This window comes from Coloeus monedula, assembly GCF_965178545.1.
Source record: "Coloeus monedula genome assembly, chromosome: 29".
Taxonomy (NCBI): Eukaryota; Metazoa; Chordata; class Aves; order Passeriformes; family Corvidae; genus Coloeus; species Coloeus monedula.
Genome location: NC_138809.1, coordinates 593116 through 610792, shown reverse-complemented (window position 1 = coordinate 610792; position 17677 = coordinate 593116). Strand labels below are relative to the sequence as shown.

The window sequence follows — 17677 nt, the reverse complement described above, 5'->3', positions numbered from 1 at the left end:
CACGGGGTGCATGGCAGATGCTGGTACGTGACTCTGAGCAGGGCTGGAGGAGGAGGAGGAAACACAGCTGGGCACTGGGGCCCTTCCAGCCGGAACTCAGCTGGGGCCGGGGAGTTGTGGTGGTTGAGGGTCCCTGTGGGGACCTTTCTGTGCCCTTGGCTGCTGGGGCTGAGCTAATGGTGAGGGCTGAGCCCCAGCATCTCTGGAACTGCAGGCAGGGATGGGGACTCTCTGGTGTCCAACAAGGGTTGTGCCCTGCTCCTGCCTCGCTTCTCTCCCTTCCCTCCTGCCCCTTCCAGGAGCTGGATGTCCCAAGGACTTTGCCCCACCAATGCCAACAGCCAGGAAGGACCAGGAGCTGCCTTGGGAAGGAGCTGGCAGAGCAGCAGCCCTGAAAAGTTCCCTCTGAGCCAGCAAGGAAACCCCAGGCTTGCCGGAACATTTGTTCCCAATTAGGATGGGGGACGCTCCTTGCTGAGCAGGCACTTTGCGGTTCCCCCAGCCGCGAGCCCTTTCCCACAGAGTGCATTTTTTTGCATGGATTTCCCATCCGGGTGCAGGATGTGACCTCATGGGTTGGGTTTAGGGGGGCAGAGGCTGGGCCAGCCCTGGGGTTTCTCTCCTGCGCGCCCCGGTGCCCGTCCCGGCGCCGTGCCCGGCGGGCAGAGCGCTGCGGTGCGAGTGTCCCCCCGGCCGAGCATCACCCGCTGGACACTCAGCCCCCCCCGAACCGCTCCGCTAACGAGACCGACTCTGCCGCCTGCAATTATTTCCCAGGGCGACAAATGATTAATTCTGCTCAGGAGCTGCGGCTTTCTGCAAACTCACCCGAGCAATTCCCTGGCAGGCTCTGCGCCGCCCCCCCGGGCAGGGAATGCTCCGTGCCAGGGAAAGTTTGAGCGAGATCTGGTTAAAAAAATCCCTGATGCCAGCTCTTGGGTGCTGCCCTTCTGCCAAGGGGCTTGAGTCTGCAAGTGAGGGGTCCCAGCTGCCCCCCAGACCTCACTGGGTGCCCAGGTCCCACACGTTCCTCCAGGAGCCATCATTCCAGCCTAAAGATGCATAAATTATCCTGGCCCTGACGCAGATGCAGGTGGGTAAACTGAGGCACGGCATCTCTCTGCCGGACCAAACTTGGCTGTGAATGTTGTGCTGGGAGCTCGGCTCTGGCTGCTCCCCCCACCCTCTCGGGGCCGGCAAAGCCCCTGGGTTCCTTCAGCCCTCGGACGGTGCCTCCACCCACCTCAGCCTCGCAGCAAAAGGGCTTTTGCATCACAAAGCCTCTGCTGGCTAGCGGGACCCCCGCCCGTGGCCCCCTCCCCGTCCAGCTGAAGCTGCCAAATACGAGGAATAACCATTCCAAGGGCATTCCCATGCCATGGCGGGGGCTGTGGTGGGGAGACCCCCCCATCCTCTGGCGGGGTCCGGGGCAGCCAGCGCCAGCTGCTCCCCCACTTCTGCTGCATTGGGTTAACACCGTGCCCGGGCTGAGCATCCTCCTCTCGTGCGGGGCTTGCCAGCTGCCAGGAGGGAGGGACGGGGAGGGACGAGGCGCCTGCCAACACGGTAATATCTCTTTTTTTTTTTTCCTTCTTAATTAGGGGAAGGAATAAATATAAAAGGAGGAGGGAAAAAGGGAAGGGAGAAAAAAAAAAAAAAGAAGAGTGGAGGACACGGACACACACACAGAAGCCTCTTTTCTCGGTGCCTGCACTTATGCCTGGTGCAGCTCCTTCCCAGCCGTCCTGCCAACCTGCTGCCGCCCGCTGCCCGCGCTGCCCCGGAGGAGCCGCAGCTCAGCCCCACGCCGGGACCCCGGGCCAGGGGACCCCCCGCCCGCGCTGCCGTTCCCCCCGCCGCACAGAGGGGCCCCCGCCGCGGGGCTGCCGCCACGCACGGAGCAAGGTGGGGTGCGGGGAACGCGTGGGGCCGGCGGCGCCCCGGGCGCTGCGGTGTCCCCGGGGCGCTGCCGTACTGCGCTTTTCATTCCAATATCGCGTTTCACCTCCGCACGGGCAGAAAGTGAGACGAGACCTGAGCCGGCGTGGGGATGCCGAGAGGTTTCCCGGTGCTTTTCCCCGCGGGATGCAGGCGCGGGGGGCACAGGGCGTCCTCCTGCCCTGCAGCGGGGGATGCTCGGGGCTGCGGGACCCCTCGGTGCCGCTTCGGGGAGGTTTGTCCTTGTCACCGACCCTCCCGAGCGCAGCATCGCGCTGCAAGTTTTTTTTCAAAGGGAGCAGCTTGTAGCGGCTCCGCAGCGCCGGAGGCAGAGCGGGGGCTGGGGGGGCTCTTGCGAAGTTGGAAGGAGAAAGGACTTCGGTGCTGCCCGGCTGCTGTAGCCTGGAGCCCAGCCCGTCCCGCAGCCCCTCCGGCAGCGCGGCTCGAAGCTGTTGGGCAGAAGGGGCACTTCCCGGGCTGCTCCAGCAGCTGCTCCCACAGGACCCTCGTTTTGGGACAGGGGTCAGGGATCCAGGATGGGTCTGGTGTGTTCCGTGAGTCCTCCCCGTGTGTCCTGCAGAGTCTCTGGCCGGGTCCTTGTCCCAAGGAGGCTGCAGTCACGGTAGCAATGGAAAGGGAAACTGAGGCACGGAGCCGGACAGGGATCCGGCTCGCCCCACTCCTGCCCGGCCGTGTCGCTGCTCCCCGTGGGGGTGGGCTGGATTCAGGGGCAAAGCTGCCGGGTCCCGGGGGGCTGGGGCCGAGCCCAAGGTTTAGGATGGCTGTAGCGCACCGCCGGGTCTCCCTGTCCTCCCTTGGCTCTCTCAGCTCTGTCCCCACCCTCTGCTGGTTTCCCAGTGGGGGCGGCAGGAGGGACCAGGGGGAAAATTTTCGGGACTTTCATGGCTTTTTCCAATCAAGCAGCCCCGGTGTGAACCCCAGATCCACCGTGGGGTGTCCCGGGGAGAGGGAATTTTACTGCAGTCCCGTTCCCCTCCCGCAGCCGGAGCATTTCGTCCCCAGGATGAAGGGGCTGCCCTTGAGCAGCTCTGCCAGGGACCGCTGCTCCTGTCACGCCGACTTCTCCTATCTCGGCCCAACCCAGAACCTGTTGCTCTTCCTTTTGGCCGCCCGGGGGGTGGGAGAAACCTCCCTCTGCCCCAGCCTGGAGCCTTTTCCAACTTCTGGGCTCAGGCATGGCAGGGAGAGGGTGAGCAGGATATTTTAGGACTGCTTTTCAGGGAGTGTTTTTAGACTGGGGAAACTGGGAGATGGGGAGGTTTTGTGCTGGGAGCGGAGAGATGCGGATTTGCTGGTGAGCGGCAGCGGGGCTGGGTCCCACCCCTGCCGGAATCTGGGACCCCCATGCTCCACCTCTCACTACCGTCCCACCTCGTGCCTCAGTTTCCCCACCTGAGCCCCAGAGCCGGGGGAGGCGGGGATGGGTGTGCAAACCTTCACGTGTGCGTGTGACACACTTACCCAGGGGTACACGTGCTCGTGTGTCCCTGGCGGCTCCTGCGGGGTCTGCTCCCACCCCCACCCCTCTGTGCGGGACTGAATCTCCCTCCTCTTCCTGTGCTCTCCCGGACCCCCGTGCAACAAGGAGCCCCTTTCTCCCTGTTGGGGGGGGGGGCGAGGGGTTCTGGCAGCTGGAGGGACCCGAGGGACCCCCCTTCTCCCCACCTGCTTCCGGCCTTTTAAGCTCTGCCAGCAGCCGCTGCCAAGAAGCTGCCGGGCGCTCCCCGCGCATCCCTGAGCTGGCGTGTCCCTGGCACGGCCCCACTCCGGGGACCCCTCCGATGGTCGCACCCCACCCGCCCGCGGGGGTGGGGACGGGTCCTGGACGCAGCGGCAGTTTGCAGCTCCGGGGGGGACGGGCACGGCTCAGCCACGTGCGAACGGTGGCCGCGGCCGGGGCTGCGGCTCCGTCGCCGTCCGGGGCGGCAGCGGCGTGTCCGGAGCCCTTTGCTGGTGGGGATGGGGCTGGAGCGGGGCCAGGCTGTGCCGGCGGCTGCTGACTCATTCTGCAGCTGAGCATCCCTGGAAAGCCACCGCTCTGCTCCCCCCTCCTCCAGCTCGCTGCGGGCTGCCAGGGCACCTTGGGAGCCGCGATGAGCAACCATCACGTGGAGGGGACAAGGGGCCGCGGAGAAGAAAACCCCTCTCCGGAGATGAAAAGGGACACCCCCCCCCCCCGGCCAGCCACTCGCAGCATCTCCTGCATCGAGCCCTGGACCAGGTGCTGCAGCCCCAGATCCTGCAGGTCCTGTGTTCAAGGAGCCAGATCTGAAAGCAGGGCCGAGCTCCGGGGAGAAAGAAAGATCATTCCTGTCCCAAAATAGACTTCAGCTCCATTTTCCACCTGGTTTCCCACAGAAATGGAGGTTAGCAGGCCCTGCCACGTGCGTGCGTGCCTGTGTGTCTGTCTGATCCTGGCAGCTCCTGAGCTCTGAGGTCTCTGGGACCATTGAGCCTCACAAGTTGCTGCCATTATACCCATTCAACATTTTTTGGCTGCCCTTCCCTAGTCCTGCTCCCAGCTTTTCCCTCATGACGTGTGGGTCAAAAGATTTTCCATTTGTGGAAAACAGGAAAAAAACCCAACGCAAAAATCCAACCCCAAACCCCAAACTTGACGTCTGAGCATCTATTGTCATCATGGGACTCCAGGACTTCGGGACATCCCCCATGGGCAGGGTAAAACTGGGTTTAACCCTTTCCACATCCCATTCCCAGTGCCAGCACACCAGTCCAGTCAGGGATGGGCACAGGAGGGAATGAGATACTCCAGCTTGCCCAATTCCTGTGGAGTTTTATCACTTGGATTTCCTCCCCAGGGCTTCAGGGCTGCTGTCCGCGCCACCATGGCGCCTTGGGGACGGGAAGAAAAGGTGCCTGTGACAAAAGCCTTCCTCGCTTGGCTGCCCGGGGGGTGGCACCAGCCCCCGTGCTGGAGCCTGGCCACGGCTGCCACGCAGGAGGGTTTTGTCCCTTGGTCCAGAACCATGGGGCTGCATTCAAAATATCCGTCCGGAGCACAGAAAGCCCCTGGCTTGGCCCTGGCACCACTGGCAAGGTCCTGGGCAATCAAGCTTTGGCTGCTCCTGCTGAGCTCCTGCTGGGAAGGGGACGTTTGTGGTCTGCACAGGATGGTCGATGCCCATGGCGTGTGATGCCAGGGGCTTCAAGTTCACAGAGTTTGGTGTTAGGAGCTGTGCACGGACAGTGCCCTGTGCTATGGGCTGTACACCCATGGCGCGTGGTGCCAGGGAATGCATCTGGTGTGTGCTGCCAGGGCTGTGTGTCCATGGTGCCAGGGGCTGTGCATCCGTGGTGTGTCATGCCAGAGGCTGTATGTTCATGGTGTGTGGTGCCAGGGTTTTTTGTCCGTGGCTCCAGGGGCTGCGTGTTCATGGTGTGGCGTGCCAGGGAATGTACATCACTGGCGTGTGGTGCCAGGGTTGTGTGTCCGTGGTTCCAGGGGCTGTGTGTCCATGGTAATTGGTGCTGGGGTGTGCATGCACAGTGTTTGGTGCCCAGGGCTGTATTCACACCCCCTCCCCAGAGCAGTGGTCTCCTGGGCACACTCTGGGAACACTGCTTGAGGAGGGATGCAGGTGACCAGGACAGCCTCCTGTCAGGCTGTTCCTGGTGGCCAGTGACTGGACATGGAGCTGCCTAAGCTGCTTCTGTGGCTGCTGGGATCAATACAGCGCAAAGAGCTCATAAATTACAAAGCTGCTGCGAGCCTCAGGGTGCGCTGTTCCCAGGGAATGGCACAATGCATCCCTGGCCCGGGAGGCTGAGGAGCCTCGAGCCCCACAAGGAGCCTCTGCAGAGGGGTGAGGGGGTATTGGAGCAGTGCATCCAGCAGGGACATCTCCCCACATTCCCAGCATCAGCGTCCTCTCTGGATGGCTGCAAGAGCAGCAAGGGCAGCCGGAGCCCCCCTGGGACATGCCCGTCACCCCCTGTGCTGCTTCCCGGAGAGGGCTGGTGATGGTGGTGCTGGCCACTGGGCTCTCCTTTCAGCGCTGGTCCCCAGCCCACCGGTGAGAGCCCTTTGTGCCAGGCAGCCTGAGAGAGGCCTGGGACATAATGGCTGCTTTGGTCAGCCTCGGTTTTCCCAGCCCGCGCGCGGGGAGCCTCCAGCGTGAGCTGAATGGCAAAGAAGCCGTCCTGCTCCTTCCCTCCCCCTCTGCCCCGTGCTTTGTGTGCTCTGGGCTGTCCCCCCGGCAGCCCGCTGACCTCAGCTCCCTCCGTGGCCGCCCCTGGCAGCGCACACGTGCACAAGCGCACGCACACGCGTGTGCACACCCGCGCCGAAACGTGCGTGCAGCAGAGCGAGCACCCGCGTGTGCCCTGCTGGCTCCCTCGCCTCCCTCACCACCTCTTTCCTGACCAAACAGCCACTGTTCAAACCCTTCCTGAGGTTTCTCACGGTGGCACCGTGCTGGCATCGCCTCCCTGCCCACTGCAGCCGGCGCTTGGGCTCAGGCCGTCTGTGCTGTCTGGGCCAGGCTGGACTCTGCTGTCCCCAGGGGACCCAGCTCCCAGGGGAGGTCAGAGGGGCTGGATGGCACCCAGTGGCTCCCAGCCAATGGTCCTGGTTGCTCATGTTGTCTTCTACCTCCTGTGAACCAGGGCACATTTTCTCCCCTCTCCTCTCCACTGTCCAAGGGTCCAGGTTACTCTGCGGCCGTGCCAGAGCTGACCTCTCCCTCTGTGCCCCAATGCTGCGTGCATCACCCCACCCCCACACACATGGGCTGAGGGATCTCCCCAGACACTCCCCCTGATGCAGGGATGGGGTATTTTTGATGCTTTTATGGATTCTAAGCACAGCTGGTGGTTTTTGCTCCCCCCTTGCAGGGCAGAGCATGGCCCCAGCCCTCCCGCTGCTGCTGCTGCTCTGGGTGTTTGTCCCCACAGTGGTCCCGGAGGTGTTTGGCCCCGGAGATGGCACAGGTAACTCGGCACCATCGCCCACATTTGTGTAACTCCCTGCCCCGTTGCTGCCCTGTCGTGAGGGTCTCGGGGGGGCCCCACACCAGTCCTGCTTATGGCTCCTCTCTTCTCCCACCCAGAGGACCTCAAGGCTCTGCAGGTCTCCATCCCACGCCACCCAGCCCTCGACGCTGTGCTGGCAGGCGACATCACCATCCCCTGCCTCATCACCTACCTTGGCCCCCAGCCCACTGCTGCCACGGGCGGCCGCCGGGCGGTCCTGGGAACCCCCCGGGTCAAGTGGACCTTCATCTCTGAGGGCAGGGAGGTGGAGATCTTGGTAGCTCGGGGCGACAGGGTGAAAGTGAGTGAGGACTATCGGCTGCGCGCCTCCCTGCCCATCTTTCACCAGCGCTACACCAACGCCTCCCTGCTGCTCACCGAGCTGCGCCCCAACGACTCGGGCATCTACCGCTGTGACGTGCAGCATGGCATCGAGGACGGCCACGACATCCTCCATGTCAAAGTCAAAGGTACTTCAAGGTGGGGAGTGGTGGGATTTGGGGGGGGTCGGGGCCCTCTCCTGACTCAGCAAATGCCCCCCTGGGTGCATCTGCACCCATGTGGGTGGGGGCTGCTGTGAAGCCCCTTGCCCATGCCCGTGTCTGCCCCCAGGGGTGGTGTTCCACTACCGGGAGGGCTCCATGCGCTACGCCTACACCTTTGCCGAGGCGCAGGAAGCTTGTGCCCGGATCGGCGCCAGCATCGCCACCCCTGAGCAGCTCTATGCTGCCTACCTGGGTGGCTACGAGCAGTGTGACGCCGGCTGGATCGCCGACCAGACCGTCAGGTGGGCACCACAGCTGCCCGGGCCTTGCACCCATGGCCTCACCCCATCATTCCCTCGCCAGTCACCAGCCCTTCCCTGTGCTTTCCTGCCCCAGGTACCCCATCCAGACACCCCGTGAGGCCTGTTATGGGGACATGAACGGCTTCCCCGGGGTGAGGAACTACGGAGTGGTGGACCCGGAGGACATGTACGATGTGTACTGCTATGCTGAAGACCTCCCAGGTGCCCGTGGTGCTGCCAGCCATCTTTTGCCCTCCTCTGCCTTTGCTCTCACACTAACTCGCCCCTGTAACCCGTTGTAAACCCAAGTGTAAAAGCTGCCCTGCACTGCAGGTGCTGTCTCTCGGGTGCGGGGACTTGCTGTGCTGCTTCCTAAAGCATTCCTGGTTCAGTCTGGTGGGGTGTGGTGCTCTCTCCCTTGCAGCAGGCAGTGCTCGGGCTGGAGTGTGCCCACAGCCATCTGCCCCAGAGCAGCAGCATGCTGTGTGTGATGGTTTGGGGTTTGTGGGGTTTGTGCTCGTGCCGTGCTTTGCATGTGATGCAGGGCTGCAGATCCTGCCTGGCTGCGTGTGCATGGGGGTGGTTGGACCCTCCTTTGGATCCTGATGGGGCTCCCCACCGGTGGTGGCAGCTGCTGTGGGGTTGGTTGGGTGGTGCCAGGCAGGTGGCAGGGATGAGGGACACGTCCCTTGTGTGCAGGGGACGACGCGCTGGGACAGGGAGAGCAGTGCAGTCGTGGGGGCTGACCCGTGCCGTGCCTTAGGGCAGCAGCCTCCAGCCCTCCTCAGCCCCACCACAGAGCTTGCAGTTCTCCTTAGAAAAGTCCCACACATGGATTGCACCGTGCAGGGCATGGACCTGCTCCTCTGCAGGCCCGTTCACGGGCGCTTCAAAGTCTCAGGTCCGTTTGCAAGGGCAGGAATCCCACGTGGCGTGAGGGCTCCAGCCGTGCCTGCGCTGTGGCTGTGCATGTGCAGGGAGGCAGGAAGGCAGGCAGGGATGCAGGCAGGGATGCAGGCAGGGATGCAGGCAGGGAAGCAGGGAAGCAGGCAGGAAGGAAAGCAGACAGGGAAGCAGGTAGGAAGGAGGGAGGAAGGCAGGCCTCCTCCAGCCCCTGGTGTGCCACCACACACCGGAGTCTCCCTCTCCACGCCAGCCCCTGGGGTCATGCAGAGAGTGGAGGAGGTGAGGGGGCTCCCGCAGCCCGTGCCGCACTCCCCAGCTCTGACGCCCGTCTCCTTCCTCTCTTCGCAGGGGAGATCTTTTTGGAGACGGCCCCAGACAGGTTCACGCTGGAGGAGGCGGCGCAGCGCTGCCGGGCGCTGGGCGCGGAGCTGGCGAGCCCGGGGCAGCTCTACGCAGCCTGGAACGCGGGGCTGGACGCCTGCAGCCCCGGCTGGCTGGCCGACGGCAGCGTCCGCTACCCCATCGTCACCCCCCGGGAGCGCTGCGGTGGGGCTCTGCCGGGCGTCAAAACCATCTTCCTCTTCCGCAACCAGACGGGATTCCCCGATGCCCAGAGCAGATACGATGCGTACTGCTTCCGAGGTAAAGAGGGGCACCGCTGGCCCGCAGATGCTCCCAGGCAGGGACCAGTGGGAGGCCTCGGGAAGCCTCCGGACAGGGGTGCGTGTGCCCGGCGGGTGCGCTGGGTGCAGCAGAGCCGGGGTGTCCTGCGGGGCCGGGGTTGTGGTGGGATCCCTGCGTGCTCTCTGTGCCGGGTGCCGCGCTGTCGGGGCAGAGCGGGGGTGGGTGTTTGGTTCCGTCTCAGCCTGCTGTGGTGGGATAGGGGTGCCTTGCATGCCAATACACCGTGCCAGGGGAGGGATAACCTGCATGGACCTGACACTGCATGCTGATACCTCTTGATAGAGGAGGGATGCTCTGCGTAGTCTCAACAGTGCATGCTGACACTTTGTGGCAGAGTAGGGACGCCCTGCATGTCCTCAGTGCTTCGTGCCACTTTATTGTGACAGAACAGGGATGTCCTGCATGGCACCGTCGGTCTGCATGAGCTCTGTGGGCACGGCTCCGAGAGGGTTCATCCCCCAGGGCTGCTGGCCTGGGAGGCACTCCTGGGTCCCTGGGGCTGTGGGATGCAGCCTGCCAGGCTGGTTTGGGGCGATATCTCCTGCGGTGGGCAGGAAGGAGACCTGTGGGCAGCGGCATGGCACTGCCTGCGAGCGATGAGGAAGGACAGAGGCTGGCAGGGATAACGGGCACAGAAGGCAGAAGAGCTGTCCCTCCACTCCTCCTGCCTGATCCCACATCTCTGTGTATCCGCTCAGGGCCATGGGGGCTCACGGTATGGGGATGCTGTGCATCTCTGTGCCTCAGTTTCGCCATCTCTCAGCAGGGAAAGACGTGGCTTAGGCAGGATGGACCCGTCCCATGATTCCACAACCCCTGTAACCCACTAACTCCCCGTGCACGTCTGCCCTCCCCCCCGGGAGTAGAGAAGGATCCCCACAGGGAGGGGAATGCAGGGTTTAGGGTCTGGCCCCACCTTGTGCTGCTGAGCCCCACAGCTCCTACTGGGGCTGTTGGCTTTGCCAGCACCTGGGAGGGCCTGATCCTCCCCTGTACTGACCCTGTCTAGAGGGGGAAGGGGAGACTGAGGAGAGCTGGGTCCCTACTGGGGTGCCAAGGCTCCAGACCTGCTCTGGGGTGAGGTCATCTCTGCTTGCCATGGAGCCAGGACAGGGCAGTAATATCCCACTTTCTTTCTGCCCACAGAAGGGACAAACTCTTTCCCTGAGGCTGCAGGAAAATACCAAGCCCAAGAGCCCGAGGAGAATCTCCTCCAGGAGATTGTCACAGTGGCAGAAAAGCTGGAGGAGCTGCAGCTGCCCAGAGCGCAAGTGGAGATTGAGTCGCGAGGGGCTATTTACGCCGTCCCTTTCTTTGAGGACGCTGAGCTGGAAAAGCCGAGCCAGTCCCCTGAAGACGCACTGGGGCCAGGGGCCCGGCACCCCCCACTAGCTACCTCCGTGTCCTCAGGTCACCCCACCTCTGCCTCCCTTTTCCCCACAGCCCTGGCTGTCCCTGAGGCAGGTGTCCCCCTAGGCTGCGGTGTGAAGCTGGGGAGCCCATCCCCTGCAGAGGAGAATGGGGGGACAGGGACAGTGGGGCAGGGACTGTCCCACACACGTGGCTCAAGCAGCTGCTGTGGTGCTGCCAGGGCTGGGACACAGAGAGCAGCCACAGGATGGAGGCACCAGGATTGCAAGGAGAGGTCAGAGGCACCTGAGGGTGCCCGGGTCACCCAGCTGTCCCCATCCTTCCCGTGGAGGCGGCACCCATGGCCGGGGCACCAGTGTAGGGCTGTGCAGTGGCACGGGGACATCCGCGTGTCCCTCGGCTGGAGTCCAGTGGACAGGGTCTGTGCTGGACCATGGTTTAGCAGCGCAAGGAACTGGAGAAGGGAGCTGGCAGCTGGAGGGACACGAGGCGAGGTGCAGCGGTGAGGGGCTGAGCATGGCCCCCACCACAGGAAAGCCGGGGCTGGGCTTGGCAGTGGCCGGGCCAGAGCTCAGTCAGCCGTGCCGGTTCAGAGGGGACAGTGTCACACAGGCTCGGGGCCACTTCCATCTCCCCGCGCACCTTTGTGCGAGCAAGACTGGCAGTGCTGGCAGGCGATGCCGGTGCCCGCAGCCCCGCGCTCCGGCTGCCTCCCGGCGCCGGCCTCTCACTGCCTTTCTGCCTTGCCCTTTGCAGAGGAAGAGCAGGGAGCAGCGCCGGGCGGGGGCCCTGGCAGCACATCGGCGGAGAGCCCGGGCGGAGGGCGAGACCCCAGCCAGCCCCTGGAGCCAGAGGGACCCACCGGTGCCCCAGCAGGTGACACGGAGCCTCCTGAGGGCTTTCCTCGGCCGCCCAGCCCCGTCGCCCCCACACAGCGCCCCGACCGCCCTCGGGACGCCTTGGGGCGGCCGGCCCACGCTGCCAGCCCTGGGGCACCTGGGCACCGTATGACATCGCCAACCAGTGCCGCTTCTGCCACCTCGACAGAGAGCCGAGAACCTGGCGGGACACCCCGCCGCGGTCACAAGTCCGGCGGGGCGAGCACCCCCGTTCCTGCCGCCGAAGACGCCGAGCTCTCCGGAGACGTGGTGGAAAGCCCCGCGGCGTCCCCGCTGCCTCCCGCGCCCTCGCAGACGCAGGAGGAGGGGGAGGAGCAGTCGGGAGCCGTGTGGCTCCCCTCGCCTGGGGTCCCGGGGGACGGCAGCACTGTCCCCGCGGTGACACCGTGGCACGCAGAGCTGCCTGGCAGCAGCAGCGCACCGGCCCCGGGAGGAGAGGAGGCTGCGCCGCCACCGCCGGGCGCTGACCGCGGGACGCCTGCTGCAGCTTCCGAGGAGGAGGAGGAGGAGGAGGAGGAGGAGGAAGAGCAACCTGCTCCCTCCATTGCAACCGTGGAGGGTTTCCTTGCAGCCGTTCCTGGAGAACCAGGTGGGACCCTCAGGGATGGCCTCACCTCTCCCCGTACTGACAGTTCTGGGGTGGTCCTGACGGGGACCCCATTGGGGGACCCAGCCCCCAGCACGGCTGTGCCCCTGCCCGCCCTGCCCACCGAGCGGGCCAGCGTCGGGGCGGGTGCCTGCTCGGCCCAGGGTCCCTGCCGTGCCACCCTTGCCCTCGGTGCAGCCCTCCTGGCTGCTCTCTGGCACTAGAGATAGCCAACACCTTTCCTTCACGCTGTGCTTCCCTCTGTCTGTCCGTCTGTCCATCTCTCCTCTTTCTCTCTCTCTCCTCCTCAGCTGGGTAAGGGAAGGTTACAGGTCTGGAGAAGCACATATTTGTCAAACAAATTGGTCTGATCTCTGCATGCACTTAAATCTTTTCTACTTCTGTGAAGTGTTTTAATGACTGTTTCCATGAAAAAGCCCAATAAGCAAAAGGTGGCCCCAGCCCCTGCTCTGACTAACCGTGGTACTAATAAAGGGAATTAAAAGCTTTGTAGAACAAGCATCTCGGCGAGCTCTTCCCTTCGTCCTTGCGCCTGCTGCCCATGCGCCTCTCCCACTGACGAACTAATCCCCCGATCCCGGCCCTGCGAGTCCCCAGGAATGAGGTGGATGGGACGGACCCCTGTGAGGTCTGGGAGGGGTATGGCTGCTTTGCACCCTCCATGTGGCCCCCCTGGGACTGACTGTTCCTGCACCGCCCCGGGAGGAGGGATGAGGGCTGGATGCTGCATGGCATGAGCAGGGAGAGAGACATGGGGGACACTGATGGGCCACGGGGTGCAGAACCCCACCAAGACCACCCTGCCTTGTGCAGCTCCCAGTGACCGAGCACCCTGAAATCGCTGCAGTCCCCTGTGGACCACGTCCCCCACCACCTGAGCCCCAGTCCCCCCACATGGGGGCTGAGATGGGTGAGCAGTGGGAACACGACCTGCTGTGGGTGGGTGTCACCCACCAGCCCCACCCTCTGGCCCCCCCACTGGGACGATCCCAGCTCTGATTCCTGTCCTGCAGCCAAGCCCCTGCCACCTCTGCCCCATCCCACTCCCTGCAAGGGCAGCTGCAGCAGAGGGGACCATGTGGGGCCCCCCTGGTCTAGCAGAGCCCTGCCCAGTCCCGTGGCACAGAGAAGGCTCTGCGGAAAGTGGCCAGAGCCCGCGGGGTGGCTGCCTTTGCCCTGGCAAGGACAGATGCTCAGGAAGAGCCAGCCATGTGACATTAGGGCCCTCCATCACTCATCCTGTTCCGTGCCTCAGTCTGCTGGGGATGAGCTGTACATCCCGAGTCAGCCACTGGCACCTCGCGGGGAGGTGACGCTCCCATGGGTGAGGGTGACACCGAGCCGAGGGCCATAAAATGGGGCATCATTAGGCTGGAGAGGGTCAAGGACTCTGAGTCTCCGCTCGGCTGGCGCTGGCAGCAGCCCTTCATCACGCTCTGGAGCTGGGCTGGGAGCACACGATGTGCTCTGGGTGCATCAATGACTGTGACGGGCTCGTGGGGCTGTGCGGGGCGGGGAAGGTGCCGGCTGAGTTATCAGCCCTGTCCAGGCTGGAGGTGACACCAGAGGGACGGGCGTGCAGTCACCTTGCTGCCAGGCCGAGAACATGTGGCTGGAAGTGCCAGGAGGTTTATCTTACCGTCTGCATGTTCCCCTCCCAAAACACAATGACTGCGTCACTCCAGGGCCCAGGGCAGAGGGAGCGGGCCAGGGGCTGGTGTGGCAATGGGCCCAGTGATAGGAGATGAGAGCATCCAGCTGTCATCTCTGTGCCCTAAGGGGAGGCCAAAGGCCTAGGTCTGGCCAGCTCTGGGCCGGGGTTGCTGAGCTGTTCACACGCAGTGGTGGAAGGGCAGTGTGGGATGGCTCTGGGCACATCACAGTGCGCCTGAGTCCTTCACTTGCCCCAGAGCTGGTGGCCTCAGGAGCCAGCTCAGAGACCTGGCTGCTGTGGGACACTGCAGGGATGAGGCTCTGGCACTGCTGGGCACTGAGGAGTCCCCGAGCTCTGCGGTGAGGACGGCTGCGTGTGCCTTGCAGGTGGCTGTGTCCCCAACCCCTGCCTGAACGGAGGGACCTGTGTGGAGGACGGCGCCCACCTCACCTGCTTGTGCCTGCCTGGCTACGGAGGCAGCAGCTGTGAAAGACGTGAGTCCCCTGGGTCCCACCGTGGCCACACTGGATCGTCCCTACGCAGCTCCTGCTGCTGTCTCGGCTGCCGAACCAGCGGCCCAGGAGACAGAAATGTGGGGAAATCAGGAGCTTGGGGTGAGTTGGGCTCCATCACCCTGACCCTCTCCTCTCTCCCTCCTTGCTCCCCGCCATGGCTCAGCACTGCGGAGGTGCAGCCCCGGCTGGGACAGCTTCCAGGGAGCCTGCTACAAGCACTTCCCCACTCGGAGGAGCTGGGAGGATGCGGAGACCCAGTGCAGGCACTACGGGGGGCACCTGGCCACCATCCTGACCCCCGAAGAGCAGGACTTCATCAATGGTATGTGACAATGACCCAGACCCTGCTGCATCCCTCCACCTCTGCCCAGGGACCCTCAGTGCTGGGCTGCAAATTTTAAACAAGTAGCAAAGAGCCAGGGTAGAGCCCAGGCCTGGTGCATGGGTGGGTGGACACATGGATAGAGAGGTGAGAATATGGAGAGGGACACGGAGAGGCATGGCAGCAGACAGGCTCAGTCCTGGGCTGCTCACAACAAGACAGACATTGAGGGGCTGGAATGTGACCGGAGAAGGGAACAGAGCTGGGGAAAGGGGCAGGAGCACCAGGAGAGGCTGAGAGAGCTGGGGGGGCTCAGCCTGGAGAAAAGGAGGCTCAGGGGGACCTTCTCCCTCTCTACAACTCCCTGACAGGAGGGTGGAGTCAGGTGGGGGCCAGGCTCTGCTCCCAGGGAACAAGGGACAGAACCAGAGGAAATGGCCTCAAGTTGCACCAGGGGAGGTTTAGGTTGGATATTGGGAAAATTCCTTCATGGAAATGGTGGCACAGGCTGCCCAGGGGAGTCCCCATTGCTGGAGGGATTTCAAAGACTTGTGGATGTGGCACCTGGGGACAGTGGTGCCCTTGGCTGTGGGGGAATGGTTGGACTTGACGACCTGGCAAGGCCTTTTCCAACAAAATTCCATGATCCAGTGATGGGCAGACAGACCAGCAGAGGGTTGGAAGTGTGCAAGTAAATTTGAAGGCAAAGCCATAACCTGCCTGAAATCAACCTTGGAGGGAGGGGGGGAAGGCAAGGGGAGGCAGAGCAGGGGACAAGTGCTGTGGGAATGGGACAGAGAGCGAAGAGGCCTGAAGGGACATGAGGGTGAAGGAGGAAGGGGCAGTGAGAGACCTCACAGGGAGCTGCAGAGACACGTAGGGACAGGCAGGGAACTACAGGGACTGGCTGGGCCAGAAAAGGGACTGGTAGAGCCAGGTGGGGACTGATGCAGACAGGTGGGGACTTGCAGGGACAGGCGGGGACTGGCAAGGCCCTACAGAAGCAGGTGGGGACCGGCAGAGCCAGGTGTGGACAGGCAGGGACTGGCGCAGACATGTGGGGACCTGCAGGGCCAGTTTGGGACCTGCAGGGACAGGTGGGAACCGGCGGACCCAGGTGCGGACCTGCAGGGACAGGTGGGGACATGCAGGGACCTGCAGGGACAGGGGGAGCCTACAGGGATCTGCAGGGACAGGCGAGAACCGGCAGGGCCAGGTGGGGGCCGGGGGAACAGGCGGGGACCTGCAGGGACAGCTCGGGACCTGCAGGGAGGGGAGGAGACCGGCAGAGCCAGGTGAGGACCTGCGGGGACAGGCGGGGACAGGCGGGGACAGGCGGGACAGGCGGGTCCCGGGGCTCTGCCGCCCTCTCCCGGCCAGCCCCGTCCCGCCTCCCCGGGGGTGAGGGGTAAAGGGGCCCCCCATGTCCCTTTCGGGGCTCCCCTTGTCCCCAAACCTCCCAGCACCTTCCCGCTGAAGGGCGAGAGACACCCCCACATCCCACTCACCCCCAGACCGCAAATCTCCCCGAATTCAGCCTCCAGCACCCTTTCAGACTCCCCCGACAGGTGGTGCTGGGGCACCTGGATGTGTCCCCGCCCCAACACACCCGCTGTCCCCCAGACCAGTACAGGGAGTACCAGTGGATCGGCCTGAACGACCGGACCATCGAGGGGGATTTCCAGTGGTCTGACGGGAGCCCCCTGGTAAGTGGGGCTGCCAACCCCTGTGTGCCCCCGCCGGGGGAACCACCCCGCCCGGCACCTCCTTATCCTCCTCCAGCCCCGGGGTCCAGCCCCGGGGCCGGGCTTTGATGCTCTCAAACCAGAGTCGCTTGCCTCACCTGGGCTGAGCATCCCCAGGGGAGCCAGACCTTGGGATTTGGGGTCCCGCGGCCATGCCAAGGGGCATGGAGGTGGGACCTCATTCCCGACGGGGATGTCACAGCCAGGAGGCTGCAGATGGGCGTGTGCTGGCGCAGCAACCCCCCCCCCACACACTGAAGGGGTGTGCTGGGATGCCCCGTGCATCCCGTCCCGCCTGTCCCCCCAGCTCTACGAGAACTGGCACCCCGGGCAGCCCGACAGCTACTTCCTCTCCGGGGAGAACTGCGTGGTCATCGTGTGGCACGATGGGGGCCAGTGGAGCGACGTGCCCTGCAACTACCACCTCTCCTACACCTGCAAAATGGGACTGGGTAAGCTGTGCCCAGGCTGGGGGGCTGGGGCTGCACCCCCCACCGCCCCAAAGAGGGGCTTCCCCACCACCTCCACAGCAGGGAGACGAGTCCTGTGCGTGGGACCCTCAGCCCGTTTAGGCATTTTCGGGGCTGGAGGGGCCCCCCGTGGCTGACCGCAATGAGCCGCCCCCCCCTTGCAGTGCAGTGCGGGCCCCCCCCCGCCCTCAGCAACGCCCGAGCCTTTGGCAAACCAAAGCAGCGCTACGAGATCGGCTCCACCGCGCGCTACCAGTGCCGGCTCGGCTTCGCCCCGCGCCGCTCGCCCGTCATCCGCTGCCGCGAGGACGGCACGTGGGAGCCACCCCAGCTGGCCTGTCGCCCTGGTGAGTGACGGGCTCCCCCCGACCCCCCCCAGCACCTGCGCACGGCGCTTTCCCTTCACCTGGGATTTCTTGTCTCCCCCCAGGCCTGGCTCAGCCCCCCAGCCACTGAGTGAGTCCCTGGGGCAGCAGCCAGCACCTCCGCAGGCCCTGGAGCTGGTGTGGATGGGGACGGCACTGGGACCCCGGCACGGACCCCGACGTGGCACGAAACCTCACTGTTGGGTGTCTGCCCCCTTGTTTGTTTTATATCTGTACAAAGAAATCCTAATAATTAAAGACCCCCTCAAAAGGAACCGACAGTGGCCCAAAATGCAGCACAACAGGAGTTCTGTTCCCAGAGTCACAACAGAGTTGAAATCAAGGGGGGCACCACGGGCAGGGGATGGCAGGGACGTGCCAGCATCACCTCCAGCCATCTT

At 64.2% G+C, this 17677-nt stretch overlaps 1 protein-coding gene across 1 annotated transcript; it reads left to right on the top strand.

The window, feature by feature from the left end:
• Window positions 1–6821: 6821 nt before the first annotated feature.
• BCAN (brevican) lies at window positions 6822–17367 on the top strand (the record flags this gene model as incomplete). The annotated part of the gene is made up of 13 exons (XM_082298578.1): window positions 6822–6909; window positions 7029–7421; window positions 7564–7738; window positions 7833–7960; window positions 8993–9286; window positions 10475–10738; window positions 11456–12187; window positions 14246–14353; window positions 14538–14696; window positions 16320–16402; window positions 16749–16893; window positions 17076–17258; window positions 17342–17367. The coding sequence occupies 13 exons, from the start codon at window positions 6822–6824 to the stop codon at window positions 17365–17367; spliced, it is 2778 nt and encodes a 925-aa protein (XP_082154704.1).
• Window positions 17368–17677: the final 310 nt, after the last annotated feature.